At 42.0% G+C, this 17117-nt stretch overlaps 1 protein-coding gene across 1 annotated transcript in view; it reads right to left on the bottom strand.

Annotated features, from left to right (window-relative positions):
* Window positions 1-964: 964 nt before the first annotated feature.
* The window catches only part of FAXC (failed axon connections homolog, metaxin like GST domain containing), a 22771-nt gene continuing 6618 nt past the window's right edge, over window positions 965-17117 (bottom strand). The window contains exons 3-6 of the mRNA XM_027901957.1: window positions 16734-16930; window positions 9195-9412; window positions 3492-3608; window positions 965-1913 (exon numbers count right to left, since the gene is read on the bottom strand). Coding sequence (XP_027757758.1) covers window positions 1630-1913; window positions 3492-3608; window positions 9195-9412; window positions 16734-16930 — 816 coding nt within the window. The 3' untranslated portion in view covers window positions 965-1629. The remainder of the gene's footprint in view (window positions 1914-3491; window positions 3609-9194; window positions 9413-16733; window positions 16931-17117) is intronic.

The raw sequence follows: 17117 nt of genomic DNA, 5'->3' as shown, positions 1-17117 counted from the left end.
GACAGCTCTAAAGCATTTCACTGCTTGGGTCAACATCTTAGAACTATATGGTATCCCACGCCTACTAATACTCCAAATTGCTTTGCAGCCTTCCTTGCTATGTTTGTTGGTAAAAAGCACAGAGCACCCACTGTTGAAACACATCAGGCTTTTAGCAACAAATCCCAATTCTTTAGCCCTGCCTAGCAATAGCAGACAGCAGCCAGGGGCAGGGAGTAAAAACATAATAGTAATTCAAAAACAAAGAAGAAACTTGGCCAACGCACCTTCCATACAAGTGTTTGGGAGATTATACATTAACACTGGCATTTCCCTCCTGAATAAAAACATTCTAGAGTAGTGATTGCAATCTTCTACAAAGAACAAGAAACACTAATCAGCTCCTTTCTGTAGGACTGTGTTTTTCTCCAGCTTTCCCTGACTGCCTGAAAAAGAACTAGGAGCGGTTCTTACCTGCAGACACTGTAATATATACACCCAAAGTATGAGCAGCTATCAAATAAAATCCCCCTGAAACTTCACCAAACTATAGAATCTTTTAGGTTGGAGAAGACCTTTGAGATCATCAAGTGCAACCGTTAACCCAGTACTGCCAAGTCCACCACCAAACAATGTCCCCAAGTGCCATATCCTTGTGGCATCCCTCCAGGGATGGTGAATCAATCGCTTCCCTGAGCAGCCTGTTCCAATGCCTGACAGCCCCTTCAGTGATGAAGTCTTTCCCAGTATCCAATCTAAAACTCCCCTGCTGCAACTTGAGGCCATTTCCTCTTATCCTATTGCTTGCTACTTGGCAGAAGAGACCAATCTCTGCTTCGCCACAACCTCCTTTCAGGCAGGGAGCAATAAGGTCTCTTCCTGAGCCTCCTTTTCTCCAGGCTAAACACCCCAGCTCCCTCAGCCATTCCTCACAAGACTTGTGCTCCAGCCCCTTCACCAGCTTCATTGCTTTTCTCTGGACACGCCCCAGTGCTTCAGTGTCTTTCTTGTAGTGAGGGGCCCAGAACTGAACACAAGACTCGAGGTGCACCTTCACCAGTGCTGAGTACAGGGGGATGATCACCGCCCTGGTCCTGTTGGTCACACCATTGCTGACACAAGCCAGGATGCCATTACATCTGATCCACCTGGGCACACCACTGGCTCATACTGAGGTGCAGTTAACCAGCACCCCCAGGGCCTTTTCATTAAAGCATCAATCATTTTCTTCCATGGAAGAAAGCTGTGCCAGTCATACCTCTTCCATATTTGTCTTCAACCCACTCCTGTAAAGATAAGATATTAACACAAGCCAGTTGTGACAAATGTTCCGCTTCCCAGAAGTCCGTCCCACTTGGATGGGGGATCTGCTTTTGAACACGAACAAAAATGTAGATTGAAATGTCCTGTTGTCCCCTATACCTCTAGTTTGCCCATGTGTGTTTTATATAAGTGTTTACCTTGGTTCCACCTGCACAGTTAAGACAAAATGAAATACAGTTGAAATAGTCCAAGTAGCACGTGACAGCTGAGTCAAGCACAGTGGTCTCTTCCAAAGAGGTATAAACCTCTTCCTGACCTGACAGAGAAAACAAATCAGACTGACCCCAATAAACAGCTTATGTGCACAACGGGAGACACTTGTACATATCACTTGCATTGTTCATGATCTCTGTACTCATCCATGTCCACATCTGAATCAAAGAGGGAGTGTCCAGTGTAATCGGTATCAGGGGTTTGGGAAATACTGTTCCCTTCCTCATCAAATGTTTCTGTCCTTGAATAAAAACTGAAGTCCCGCAAAGGGGAGTAAGTCTTGCTTGCTTCACTGCTTTCCTCGGATTCGTACAGAGTGTTATCGTCATCGTGGTGCCATTCTGGCCAAAATTTCCTCCTTATTCTTTCACAATACATAGCAAGGTTAATCAGTTCACCTGCAACACAGTGCAACAGATTTTAATAAACAGATCCAGTCAATAATGCTCAAAATCACCCGCTGATGCAAAAACACATAAGCAGTGTTTGGAAAGAAATTGTGCAGGGTCTTTCCAAAGAGCTTTCAAAATTACAAGATCCCATCAATCCTCTTAGCAGCTCTGTTTGTAACTTTCGTCTGGCTTAAAATTCATATTATTAACCCACACACAACAAGAAATGTTATACAGGAATAAATACATATGTATGTTCACACAAACAGAAAAATAAATGTCCCAAATTCAACTTCTAAAGAAATCAATCAAGACAAGACACTAACATTGTAAAGTTTTCATAGTAAAATTTTTTTGTTTAATTGCAGGCACCTAGCTCCTGAAGACAGAATTTGATCCTATATATGCACAATATACTTATTATGTGCAGTGAATTTAGGGTTTCCACCACCAGATGGCAGCGCTGTCTGCAACATAAATTCACATTTTTAAGTTTTCATACGGTCATTGGTTCACTCCTAAGTGCTCCCAGTCTTAGTACCTTATGCCTTATGTTTATATATACATGGATGCTTACAGAATAAATCGTTAAAGAATTCAAAGAAGAAACAAATAATAGCATATTAAAGGGCAGCTGTATGTGAAAGCTGTACTCACAATAACATGAGTAGGTGGATGGGTACAAAGAATCAACCATACTGCTCGGGTATTTCCATCTGTTACCTTCTATTTATTTTCGTTAGAGACAAACTAATTCAACAAATGCAGTATTCCTTCTAGAAAACCATGAGCCCTTCAGAATTTCATTCGTGATTCCGCAGACAGCAAGGGGAAGAACTGCATAGCCAATACTTATGTCCCCATCTCAAGAGCTCATTATTTGAGGAAAAGAGTACATCTATGAGTCCTGTCAATTTAGCAGAGCTCTCTTGCACAGAGTAGATTTACAGGTCAGATTCTTTCCTTTTACACCTATTTCACATTCTTTTCCTCCTTAGCTCTTCCCATTTTTCACACTGAGTGACTTTATTCTGAAAAGGGATGTAAAGACACATTAACATCTACACCACTCCACAAGAAAAAAAGAACCTCTGTGGTGGGGAAGGGTATGCTGGTTTCCAACTCATGCCAAAACACAGTGACTCCAAAGTCAGGCTGGATTTTTTCCTTGCATCTTCAATAACAGAAAAAGGCTGTCACTTCAGTGGGACCACAGCACTTGCAGTTCTACTGTCAAGGAAACTACTCAGTTCAGCAGAGTTAGGCTCATCGTTCTGCTTCTGTCTTCTCATACTTTATCCAGCATTCATTCCTCAGAGGCTTTACGCCTTTGCCATGTTAAACAAGGAAAAGATCAAATACAGGAACAGAAACAATTACTGTCTCTAACACTAAAGAGAAAACAAACATGAATTTTAAGAGAAAACAACATTACAAGATACAAATGCTACATCAAAGGCAAGAACAGTCCCTGATGCAGCTGAAGTACTGCAGTCTTCAAAATGTCCTTCCAAGGTGCTCCAAGTTTAAACCTGGAAAATGCCACCAAGAGCTTTTCATCAGAGATATCTTAAGCTTTCTTACCTTTGATTAGTCTCTCTGGTCGAGTCCCTGGTAGTGTCCACATTGCCTGTGCCAGATGTCCAAAGACAGTGGCATCAACAGTGGAAACAGTTGATCCCATAATGTACTTCTTGTCACCTATAAATACAACAGAAAACATTTTTTGACTGGTTGTCACTTTTCCAGAATAAAAAAAAAATTCCATGGTTATGTCTTTACTTTTTTTTTACTAAAAGCAATTAAGTGAAAAGGTTCACTACCTCAAAGACAGGAATTCAACACTGAATATAACTGCAAAGCCGCTGCTAGGGTGAAATCCATAACTGCAGCTTGCCCCATGCTCACTCACAGCTTCTATAACCAGGTCAATAACAGAGCCACCACTGGCCAAGGAACCTCCTCCACTCCTCACAGCTGGCAGCGCTCACACACTGTACTAATTCTACTGCATTTAAAACCTGCTCTGCAGCCAGCAGGTGCCTGACAGCACTATTTTCACCTTGGTGCAAACCCAAAACTCTTCAACCACGGTTCAAAATCGTGAACTTGCTGATTGTGTTGCGTGCATCTCTCGTGCGTGCATACCCAGGTTAACTCACCTGATCAGGCAAAAAAAGAGAAGTCATACCCAAAGATATCCACTCTCCCTATTTGTTCAGACTGAAACAAATGCACCAGTCAGACTGGCAGCAACTATTTAAAAATGACCTGCATCGCCAGGAAGAGGACAAAGCCATCAGCAGGAGTGAACAGGTCCTCTCGCACACCACCAGTGCCTCCACCCCACTGAACCCCTGGCAGGTAAAAAATCAAATAGAGGCACATCAGGTACACATGCAAGAAGTGAAACAGCAGCCCTCTGGGACTGGTCTGGTCCAGAAGAGGGAGGTACCTGCTCTACACAGCTATTCTGCTTACCTCTCTGGGCACCCCAATGTCATGATGGCCCTAAATGGCCACCACAGCACAAACAGATGGATAACTAACTAAGACAGGGAAGAAAAATCACGTTTCAAAGCCACTGTTTGCAACAAAACATCCAGCATAAACTTGTTTTCTCATCGCAGGAATGAGATCTAGAGCAAAGACCACACACAGAGCACACAGGTGAAACAGGCAGTATTGCAGAGGTCAATTTAACTAGTTGCACTGTTCCTGCCTTGGCCCAAAGTGCTATAAACTCTGTGAAATGTGGTATGTAATTGAATTCTCAAAATCCAGTTATCCCATCTCCCCAGGACATTCTTCCCCTGACCATAGTAAGCTGCCTGTAATTCAGCAGGTTATTAAATGTTAGGGTTATTGAGCGAGTCTAGAGGAACTGTCCAGCAGTAAAATCCATCAAATTCCAGCGTACAGTATAGGGAATGCTGCCAAACCAGTGCTCAGGAATAACCAGTAGCAGTAACCTCCTCTTGCCTGTCAAATGTCATTTTAACACAGAATTAACTCTCCCCAGCTCTTTTGCAACTGCATCAATATATTGTTTGAAAACTCTGTACAGAGTAAATGTTGTGTCTTTTCAGTATTTGTCTGACACCTAAGCATTCATTGAACTCAGAAACAGCTCAAAAATTGGTCCCTAAAGCATAGTTATATGCCAACACTAGAAATTTAGCATCATACAACTGGGCCTTGAGATTCGATCCACAGTGATGTTGTGCGAGGAAGTAATACTGTCATTTCCATCTTGTCCCAACTAAGGCAGGCAGTGAGTGAGAGCTGAACCATACCTCTCTCTGGTTCACCAGGCACAACACACGCCACACCCTGAGGTGCCCGGAAACAAAGAGCAAGAGGAAGAAACAAAACTGTGGGTTCATAAAACTGTAAATCTGGTTTTAAGTCACACTGCATCACATGATATGGCCTCTATGCACATTTTCTCCCACCAGTTCCAAGCTGTTCTCAAAACTTCCAGTGTAGCTTTTGTCCAGACCAGGTATCTCTGTGTTTATTTTTAGGTCAGATTACAAAGTGCCTGTCACATCAAGGCTGCCACGGTGCTGATCATCTCAAACACCTCTCTGCATCCTCTGGCTAATCCAACAGAAATGAAATCACCTGGTCACATGGGACTTGGATCAAAGATGTACTGCCTGGGAATTTCAGAGCACACACTCCACTATTTACAAAGGCATATACCAGAGGATTCAAAAGCAGCTACTTCACTGGGTCAAGAAACACTGGCAAGAAACAGATTTGAGACACAAGCAAGAGACCTGCACCCTTCCAACAGCAGCATGGTCAGCCCTTGCAGACTGCTACAGGGCATTTCAACTAACTTTAGAGGCTCACATTCAGGTTAGACCCACCTCTGTGTTTCAGCTCTGAGCACCCTTGCCCTTCACAAAGCATCAAATGCTTTTCAAAATCCAGATCAGGAAGCTGCTGCCCTGCAATTCCCTGCTCAAAATCCCCATCTCCCAAAAAAAGCCTGAGGCAGGCGGACAGCTGAAAGGGCACCAAAAGACTTATGGGCATTGCTCACTCACTTGCCTCCTTTAAACAATTACCAAAATGTATATTTTTATATATCACTAATTCATATGCTCATTTCCCACACTTTCTTACAGTACTACCAGGCAGTAGGAAACAGCTACAATATAAGGAAATTACATTTGTGGTTTAATGTCTGCAGGACAAAGAGCAAGGTGATACCAATGTAGCAGACTGATCCATCACAGGAGGGTTAGTTTCAATTTCCATGTTTCTAAAAGATCTGGAGAAGTCTATCAGGGAAATGGGTACAAGGGAGACAGAAAAATGATTCTCAGAAATAAAAAATGAAAAAAAGGACCCAAGATGTGACTGGGAATGTCAAAATGAGTGTCATAAGACCTGGCAGCTGCCAAGTGATCATTCCCTGGAAATAGCTCTTAAAATTTAAAAGATATTCTTTTTCCCATGTGAATGGAATAGGGAGCATTAATCTGATGTGCCTGATGACTGACAGCTACAGTTCGGTATGTGCAGCTGTTCTGCATGATAGGCATCCTTTTTAAGCTCTTAAGATTGCCCTCTAACAGCCAAAATCCCAACTTCTTCCTCTTCTAGGAAAACACTTGGGTACGTATATGTGGAGGGGAATCTCACAAAGATTGTGCAGGCAGTAAGCTGACTGACCACCTTCTCCTTTCCCCCATGAAACAGAGGAGTCTCTAGTCAGTCTGGAAGTCTTCATCTCACTTCTCTACCCATTCCAGGATACCACTTGGAGGCCACATTTACTAGACCCAATCATAAACAGCTGATAGGAGAAAACATGAGCGTACTGATGTTAATGAAAATCAAGGCAATTATATAAAAGCAGATGAACTCACCCATAATCAAAAAGGCAAATATAATGACTCACGTAACTGCACACCAACTAATCTGACATCCATGTCAGAGGGGAAGATGAAAAAAAAAAGTACAATATTCATTTGGTAATGCAATAAAATAACAAGAACACAGCAAACGCCCATCAAGACTTTTTGAAGTACACAGGAACATCTCAACAACAATCTGGAAGGAGAACAAAACCTCTGCTGATAACATATGTCTATAATACAATTAAAAACTTAATACAGTGAAGAAGTGCTTCAGGATTTCCAGTGCTTTTCCCCACCAAAAACAAAAGCAAGAGATTGACTATAGCATTTACCTTCACAGGGAGATGACCTAAGCCACCCAGAAATGAAGGAAGAGCTAGGAAAAGCGTGCACCTTCAGGCTGGAATTGGACAAACTCTCATTTGAAGAAAGTCTGATTTTGAACAGATTGTGATAGTGACTAACATCTACAACCAATTACTAACAAAAGTGGTGGCACCTTCGCCTTCTGAAATCTCATAATTAAAACTGGATGTCTTTTAGAAAGCCATCCTTAGCACTGGCCTCAAAAAAGCAGTCAAGCAGTCTGATTCACAGAGGTATGTCTAGACGGTTAAATGATCTCTTTGAACTCAAAATTTTACAAATCTGAGTGTCAGTATAGACTCCAGAGATGGAAAGATGCAGACTTCAAATAAGCAAATCAGAACTTTCGCAGGTACTTGGGAACATGTTTTAGTTTTCTCTTGAAGGCTCTGTCTACTCATGGCAGACAGGGAAGACTTTAGCACAGACACATCCACCGCTGCTCCCTGCTGCCTGCCAGCGTTGTCCAGCCAGGACCATGGGGCTTTGCTGAGCTGAACTTGCCTCAGCTCCTGCCCCAACCCCATTCCTCTTCGTAATGAAGACAGTGACAATCTTAAAACTACAGCAACAGTAGTCCCACTGAGGAGGGTACCTTGAGCTGGCCACAGCTCTGCAGCAGATATGATCAGACCTCCTCTTCTAAAACGAGCTGCTCCCTCCCTTCCTCCTCTTAAAATAAAAGGGACCTCTTAAGCACCAAAAACATGTTTTCTTTGAAGAGGCACTAGAATAGACAACCATTTTTATTAACGAACAAAATGCAGCATGAGAAAGCACTGTCAGAAAAATAGTCAACAAATGTGACTACTGACAACTACTGACTACTGAAAAGTCAATCCTTGACCGTTATGCCCATGCATCACGTTGTCTTTTTTCCACCTTGCTCCCAATCCAGCAACTTGGCAGGTTTGTTTCAGAAAACAAAGTTACAGAAAACTCTACGTAGCTTCATCTAGGTCCACTGCAAACATTTTCCTTTCCAGAACACCTTGGAAGTTCAGAACCATGTCTTCTTCCCCTTTCTGAACAATCACTCAGTTTCTTCCTTCTGCTGGGCTTTCCTCACCTTGCTCCCTTCATCCACTTCACGCTTATCTCTTTAGAGCACCTGCAGTACAACCTCCCTCTGGAGCACATTCCCTCCTGTCCCGCACTCAGCCACCTCTTTAAAGGAATCATAACAGGAAACAAAGCGGCCACACAAATACCATCTCTTTTGGTTCCTTGCACAAGAGAGACAAAAGCTCGAGAGGAGCAGCAATCTGCCCCAAACCAATTCCTCAAAATCTAAATTTTACACAGAGACACAACATGCTTAGCTCTCAGCAGACCAGAAGGCGGGAAGTGCAGTGTAGACAGCTCCAGTGCAGACTGCAGCCTGAGCCACACAACAGCAATGAGGTTCATGTAATTCTAACTGAGTGAGGTGACCTTAAAACTAGCATTATAGTACTAGATTATGATAACCAAAAAGCTTAAACTCACCTATTTTGACAATACAGAACCACCGCCTACACGGAGCTTTGAATAAAGCTACTAACCCAATCAACTACAACAAAGTTCAGCTCATCAAAATAACATCTGCAAAGGGTTTTCAAATGCCAGCCTTGTAATGATTTAGCAAACAGCTACAAGTCCCATGAAATAAAAAATGAGACAAACACCTCATCCCCAAAAGTCATAGATAAGAGGTTTCATTTGCAGAATTAAACACTTCATTTTCCTAATTTCATATTGCAATATGCTCTTTCAAAACCGCAGGCCATCTTTTGCTCCTCTGGACACACATTCTCGGTGGTCAGAGAAGAAATCCTCTTATGCCTCGAGACACACAATCTGGCAGCAAACAGTGGGGAAAGATTCACTTTCTCTGCCAGAGCCAAGGGTGGCAGGCACTGAATGACAGCAGCAGTGCAGCCTCTACCTTCTGCCAAAATGAGATGATTTGGGTATGTGACCAAGCTGTCAGGAAGCACTTGAGATCAGCTTCACCCTGTGGACAGAGCTGTGAACAGAGCACGCACCACTCGCTGTACCTTACCCAGGAGGCCTGCCAGAGTCCGCATGTCCTTCTCCATCAGCGTGTACATCTCCTCCTCCGAGAAGCGGCCGATGCCATGGCCGTACATTTCTCGCTTCACGATTCCTTTGGTCAGATGGCAGAAGATCCACTTCAGCAAGTCGCTGAAGGGGCCAAAAAGAGAAACCATCTTTTGCGTCTCATGAAGATTTTCCACCCACTGGCAGTAAGCTAAAGTCCTAAAAGGATGCAAAGATAAGTTACAGCAGTGTGATACCCAGACAGCCCAGCACCACCCTGCCAAGGCTCACACAAAGGTCAGGAAGATGGGCAGTCACTGCCCTGACAGAGAGGTAGCGAACAGCAGACCCTGCGGCAACTTGGAGTGACAGCAGAGCAAACCGACTTTGCAGTACTCACACAGACTACCCAGTGCTTATTCTCTCAGTAAATCACGACTCACTTCAACAGAGAACAAGATTTGTGTTGAAATATAAAATAAAAGCTGCAGAATTCTGCTAAACTCACATAACAAAATGCAGTGCGGAAAGGATTTATTAGCTAAAGATGCCTGACTGCACAGACCTGGGGAAAACAATAACAACAAAACAGCCCACAAAGGTATCAATCTTTCTCACCAACCTGTTCGTTCTCCTTACTCTCTATACTCTGAAATTTAGCCAACCATTAACTTTGCTCCAACAGTAATTTTTCAGAAGATCTCTCTTCTCCTCAGAAACTGATGATGACACAATCTTTTAAAAATAAAACTTAAAAAATGTAGGGGTAGAGGTTATTGGGTTGGTTTTCTGTTGTACATCTTCCTCACTTCAAAATGTTGATTTTATGAGAGAGACATTTCTAAATAGTTCTGCTGTATCCCATACTTTACTGACTGGCAAATAATATTCTTTTGAAAAGTCTTTTTATAAAAATTTGCTGCTGGTGTCATGTCTCATCAGGTAAAATTTTTGTTTCCTACATGAATTTTTTCCTTTACTAATATCATAGACAAACAAAAACTTGAATTTGTTGCTGCTGCGAATCCAGAAACTTATGAAAAAAAAAGAAACATTAACTTTTTTAATATCCAGCACCTCCTGAAATTACAAACAAACCAAAAAGACCATATATACAACTTTTGTCACCAAGTTCAAAGGATGTTGGAAAAAGGGCTAAAGACATCTCAAAGTAGACATGACAGACATATGATATCTGCAGGGGCTCAGAAACACTGGGAGTTGGTACCCATATTCTATTAGGTTTGTAGCGATTTCTAAACTGTAAAAAAACTGTAAGTGGATTTACATATTTGAGATTGTAAGGAAAGAGGCTCATGGAGCCTGATAAACCAGTGAAGCTAGACAGAAAAGTTGAAATATCAAAAGATACAAGTTCATGTACACAATTATATTAAATACTGACTTAATGATCAAATGTTTCCACTTCCAATATGACCAGAGCTCCATTGCTTTAGTTTGGAATATGACTTCAGTTTTATCATTGTACATATTTGTAACTCCACATAATTTCCTTAGTGCTGATATGGATCACCAAATTCAAGAAAGGAAAGGGGAGGAAAAACAAAAAGGCAGTATCTCTTAAAGAACTCCTGTGACTTTTTTTCATCATGTACATTTTATCAAACTCCCATGTGTCATGGTAAGCGCTGAATTCAGCACTATTAGGCAACAATTACATTTCCACCATGAAAATATTCTAATACTTTAAATTTCCACAGATTCTTTACTTGAATTACTAATAACATGAGGCAAAAGGAGAGTATTTTGCCATAATAGCTGAAAACAACCCCACTTTGTGCTCAAATTTAGAATGCTCCCAACAAAATGGGTGAAAAGTATTTTAACTCTATTAAAAATTGTCCACAGCAGTTCAATGCCTTCTGCTCAAACTGGTTTCAGTGAAGTTAGTAACAGTGAGGCATGCTGCAAATGCATAAACGATGAAGAACAAAAATGCATCTGCTATGCTTCTAATGGCCTTTACCCTCAACAGGTTTCTCAACAACCTCTTGCACTATAGTAATACGACAAAAGCATCCCGCTGACATTTCCTACACATCAATACCTCCCTTTGAATGGGGGTGTTCTGCACAATCCTCGTCTTCAAAATGGGTGGATCAACTCAAGTCATTGAACATGTTCCAGTGCCTCACCAGTCTCTTCCTAACATCTAATCTAAAAAACTGTTCCCCCTCGTCCTATCACTATCTGCCCACGTAAAAGTCAGTTTCTCTCTTTTCCCTAAGTGCCCTTTACGTACTGGAAGGCTGCAATGAGGTCTCCCTTGAGCCTTCTCTTCTCCATGCTGAACAACTCAGCTCTCTCAGCCTGCCTTCACAGGACAGGTGCTCCAGCAATCTGATCATCTTTGTGGCCCTCCTCTGGACCCTCTCGAACAGGTCCACATCTTTCTTATGCCGAGGCCTTCAAAGCTCCATGCAGGTGGACACAGAGAACACCTGCACAGATGTAGGTGTTCATCTCTCTGATGAACACAGAGATTCACCTCTCTCGACCTCTTCTGATGCAGCTCAGTATGCGGTTGGCTGCCTCACACTTTTGGCTCTTGTCCAGTTTTTCATGCACCAGAACGCCCAAGTCTTTCTCCATAGGGCTTCTGTCAGTGAGCTCTTCTCCCAGTCTGTAAGTTATTACTCATTGCTTGAATAAGCAAAGAAAAACTTGGTCTCTGAAAGCACTGCTCTGTCATGCTGCAAAGACCCTCCTACCCCAGCATGGACCTGACCTGCTTCATCCAGTAACTCTGCAACACAACTTAATTGCTTTAGGACAACAGACCTGGCCTGGAAAAGGGCAACAAGAAGCCAAAACAAAATAGAAAAAAGAAGACAGGTCACTTTACAGCAGCATTTTTTAAAAGTCACCCCAGTTGCACAAGACTAACTTTGCCATACGGACTTGCCACCATTATTGCTCACTCCAACCACACCACTGAGCTGGCACTGCACCCTGAATGATCAGCTATGTCCAAGATGGTCTTAATTTCTTAAAACAGAATCACCAAGATTTCCCACAAAGCTAATTAGCCCATACTTTAAAGCAAAAATACATTTCCCTACAGCTCACTTGCTCGCTCTGGGGGAGAAGATCTTTGGGTCTGGAAGAGGCAAAAACCAGATCAGGTGTTTAACAACCAGGACAGCAACAGAAAACTGCACAGGATTTAGGTAATCCTGCTTAGGCTAAACTGTCAAGCACAAATCTTAAGACATTTGCTTGTCACTGTGTGCCTGAAAGTATTGTCCAAACGCTTCTTGAACTCTGTCAGGGTTGTTGCTCTGATCACTTCCCTGGGGAGTCTGTTCCAGTGCCCAACCACCATCTAGGTGAAGAACCTTTTTTCTAATATCCAATCTAAACATTCCCTGACACAAGTTCGGGCCATTCCCTCAGGTTCTGTCACTGGTCATCACAGAGAAAAGTTCATGCCTGCCCCTCCTCTTCCCCTATTTACCTTATTTATTCTGACTTTGAACGAGTAGAACTGTCAGATGTCCCAAATCTCAAATGTACTTGGGCAGTGAAGACAGCTAAATAGAAAAGCTTGCTTTTAAAATTTTATAGTTCTAAGTACACAAAAGCAAGGAAAAATGTAGGCTGAGATTCACAGAGACTTAAAAACACTTTTAAAACTGGCTTTACAAGCACTTCATTAAAAGAATTCTATTCAAAGGTTCATTAATCTGTGTTTACTACCAAAACATGCTTCTGAGCATTTAATTTTACCCATCACTCCTCTGCTCAGAATACATCAGTAGAGTATTATCAACATTACAAAAGATTGGGAAATGCCAGAAATTGGGTAGTCTACAAAATCTACTTCAGCACCCCGTAACTACATGTTTTACTCTACAGTTAGTATTTATGCGATGTCATAATTATTTTAAATATTGGCCTGAATAGAATATTTTGGGAAACATTAACATTCCCATTTGTGCCAGTACATCTGTACAAATCTTAGAGTATAAATAAAACAATAACGCATTAAAGAGCAATGCTGTGGTGGTGAAGTAAATCCGAAGTCTAAATGTAACAGCAGCTTTGGCCTCAATACATAAATCAGGATGAGGAGATGAAGAAAGTGACTCATCAACAGCAGCTTGCCTGATTATCCCAAAACTGTCTAAACACCAAAGCAAGGGGAAAGCACTCACAAGGATGTGAACTGGGGGTTATTTTTCCTATCTGAATGTGTGCAAACTAGAATTTCTTGATATACAAAAGGATTATAACAAATTCATTCCACAATCAGCAGGAGGAACTCCACCTGCTGTGCGACTTCCCAGAGCAACTGGCTTTTACGCCACCCATGGCACTCAAGTCTCATCATTGTTAGAAGCAGCAGAGACACTGCACTTAAAATTGGCTTGATGTATTTAAACACATTTTTTACATTATAAACATATTTTATGTTTAACACGTGGCAGGTCTGAATACTGACCACAGTCATATTCATTTGTATTCTCATACCATGCTTTTCCTGTACTTCAAGAACTCAAGTCATATATGATGTTCTACAGGTAAAAAAATGAGTCAAATATATATATTAATGGATATGTGTGTATATATATATATATATATATGCACACACACACACATACTTATCACTACAGTTGTGTTTGACAATACAGGTAAACCAAGCTAATGGGATAGTCTGCTTAAGCTGAATATTCAAGGAGTTACGGTCTAGCTAAGCACATTAGTGTCACCGACCTAAGATCCCTCTCCTGAGATTAAAGTGACAGAAGGCATCTCACAGTGACTGCTGCCTGGCCTGAATCCCAGCAGTGTCATCAAGCCCAGCATGCCAGTTCCAGAAGGAAGTGAGGATCACACCCATCTTACACAGAGGTTCCATCCCATGAACATGCTGCAGATACACCAAAAACTCAGTGCATCTCTAAAGGTGGCTGTGGCTACCCCCCTGGTTTCTGAGGGCCCACAGGTCACTGCAGGCAGTGGAGAAGACCCAGAGCAAGCCTACAGCAGATGAGAGGTCTGTACTGGATCCAGGACCTGGGGTGAGAGCCACAAAACTGTTCCATTTCTTCCCTGCTGGCTTGGCCCAACACCCATTCAGGTTAGCAGGCTTTTTTTTCTTTTGTAAATTTAAACATAGCAAAAACCTAATGGTTAAAGCATTCTTCAGGGGCAGGAGTTCCAGCATCAGCTGCAAATCAGTCTAGTGCATCTCAGAGACATGCTCTAATCCCAGCACAAAAATAGGCACACTCACTCACTGTTTTTCTGCATGACCCCTGCCAGGTGCCACAGTCTGGGATGGAAGCAGTGTCCAGAGGCTGAGATTCAGAACAGCCCTATACTGCTCTCAAGTCCATTTACACCTATAAGGGGCACCAACTGGTGAAGATGAGCAATTACCTCAGTAAAAGTCAAACATTTCTGGAGGAATGCTGAGCACCCACCAGGATTAGCTCCATCCAGAGACAGCACACCACAGGATGTACTTTGCTTCCTTGTTCGATAAATGTAATGCAGTATTACTTATTTATGATGAAGTTACTTTGCATGCTGCTGGCAATAAAATGGTACGAATCACATTTATATCCCTGCTTTGGAGGCTTGATAAACCTTATTCTGAGGCAGGCATCACTGTGTTACAAATTCTTCACTGTGGGACTAAAGGACACAATGAACAAACCCTAAGCTTCTGGTGGGAAGTGGGAAGGTTCAGGAACTGATGGAAAGGGATCCCACAATCCCAGATACAGTGCTGTCAAGGAGAAATGTGGTCCTGCACAGAGAAAGCCTGAGTTTATTTTGGTGTAACTATAAGATGGTCAAAGTTGTTATCCAGGAATTACAGCAGTGCAATGGCAATGCCTCATGGCTCAGGCTTTTCCCAGTACAGGGAACCTGCATGGTGTAACCTCACCAACACATCAAGCCTCTGTTACAGCCACACAGCAGGGACATAAAGTAAGACTTGCAGCTGGATGTCTTACTACACTGCAGTAAAAATATATGCCTTGGAAAAACTCAACTGTGTGACTAGACAGGAAAGGCAACAGGGATGCACAGCCAGGCATGCACATCTCTGTTCTTGCCTGATGTAACTCTGTCCACCCATTTGGATGTCACCTCCCTGGGTCAGTGCCTGAATTTGCAATACCTGTCCTCCACACTCCCCTGTGTCATGTCCAGCAATGCCAAGTCAGCTCTGAGGGAGCCTGGACAGACAGACAACAGCTTCACAGAACAAAGCACAGTTTGCAATGGAGACACAACAGCAGTATTAGCTTGTCATCAATAATAATACATTTAAAGCAGGTAAATCTGTGAGCCACGAAACAACTGACACTAAGGCAGAGAGCTGAAGTATTAGGGAACTAAAAGGCTTCATCCGCCCTTTGGCAGCTATAGTAACTGAGGTTGTAAAAATTAAACAAAAAAGGTTACATTTGCAGGCTGCTTGTGTCAGGTTATTAAGGCTATGACACTGCAGATGGGTATAACTGGTGAAGGTCACACTTCTTGGAAAGCAGAGATTACATTTCTAAAACAAATCGCTTCAATTTGGCTACTGAATCCTAAATTTCTTCTGAGGAGTCACTAAAAATTATTTCAAGAACTGTATGTACACATGTTGCTGCTCATCCATGATCACAAGGTGAACAAAAAAAACAGGTAAATGAATTCAATTTAAAATCACACATTTTTCTAAGAAAAGAAGTGCAATATAAATGCAAAACCTAGTATAGCTAGGGCTTAAATGCATACTAGAAAGTAAAGTATTAGGAAAAAGCCTTGTGTCTGCTGAGGCAGCAAATGCAACATCCCAGATGCCATGTCCACCTGATACTTCTATGAATTCAGCCTGGAAAGGGAACTTAAAAAGGACTGAAATGTAAAGAACGAGGGACTGACAGGTGTTATTTTCAAAGGTGTCAGTAAAATGCATAAAGCACCTTTCCATCCATATACATACTTCTGCTTCTCAGGATACTGTGACTAATACTGTGTCCTATCAGTTGGCAGTACTGTCAACAGTACATATTAACAGGAGTATCCTGTGTTACAAGGGAAGGCAATAATTGGTACTGTAATCGCACACACATAATTAAGATCAGTAACTGTAAGAACACAATATTCCAGATTCACTACGAACACTGGATTTGTTCCCCTGCATCCCCAAACCACAGACGTATTCGGTCACCTTGATCTTCTGCTCTTTATTAACAGGGCTGTTTCTATATGGAGGTCACACTGAAGAGGGTGAAGGAATATCCCACTGCTGCTTCTTTCTACAAAGCTGCAGGCGAAGGGCCTGACTTTACCTTGCTTACACAGCATAACAAATTCTCAGGGGAATTACCCCTGGCTCATACTAGTGTACACAGAAAGCAGCAGCGGTTTTCTAGGATGAAGTGAGTTGTGAAATTAACAATTGGGTACCCAAGTTTTCCGCAAGAGAAAATAAGCACTCACATCCAGGTACAGCTCAGGGGCAGATCTGACAGCACAGGAACGCAGCCAGCTTTGCCTGCAAACTTACCAGTACAAGTGCTCCTCCACCATTTTTGTCACAGCTCTGGAAACAGCTCTTTCATGTGGACCAAGGTGTTTATTTAAATTCACTCCAAGCTTCTCTTCCAAAAAGTCAATAATGAACTCGGTGCCAGATACTTTCTTGTGATTGTATTCAATCCAAGGCATTTTCCCTTGAGGGGAAAGTTTTCCATCAAAATAGTTCTAAGAAAAAAAAAAAATCAAGTAAACAAACAAATATACAAACCCTTCAGGTTCTATTTCAATGAAAATAAAGATTTTTAAATAATGTTCTCTGGTTTTAAAGCCAACAACATCCAACAAACTTTTTTTTCCAATTAATACTCTAGAGCATTAGCAGCTATTCAATCAGAGCAGCACTTTTACCCTA

Source organism: Empidonax traillii, unplaced genomic scaffold (genome assembly GCF_003031625.1).
Source record: "Empidonax traillii isolate 1590-97213 ecotype Southwest subspecies unplaced genomic scaffold, ASM303162v1 scaffold826:size277384, whole genome shotgun sequence".
NCBI classification, from domain to species: Eukaryota; Metazoa; Chordata; class Aves; order Passeriformes; family Tyrannidae; genus Empidonax; species Empidonax traillii.
The sequence above is the reverse complement of the archived record's forward strand: the minus strand, read 5'-3'. Positions and strand labels throughout refer to the sequence as shown.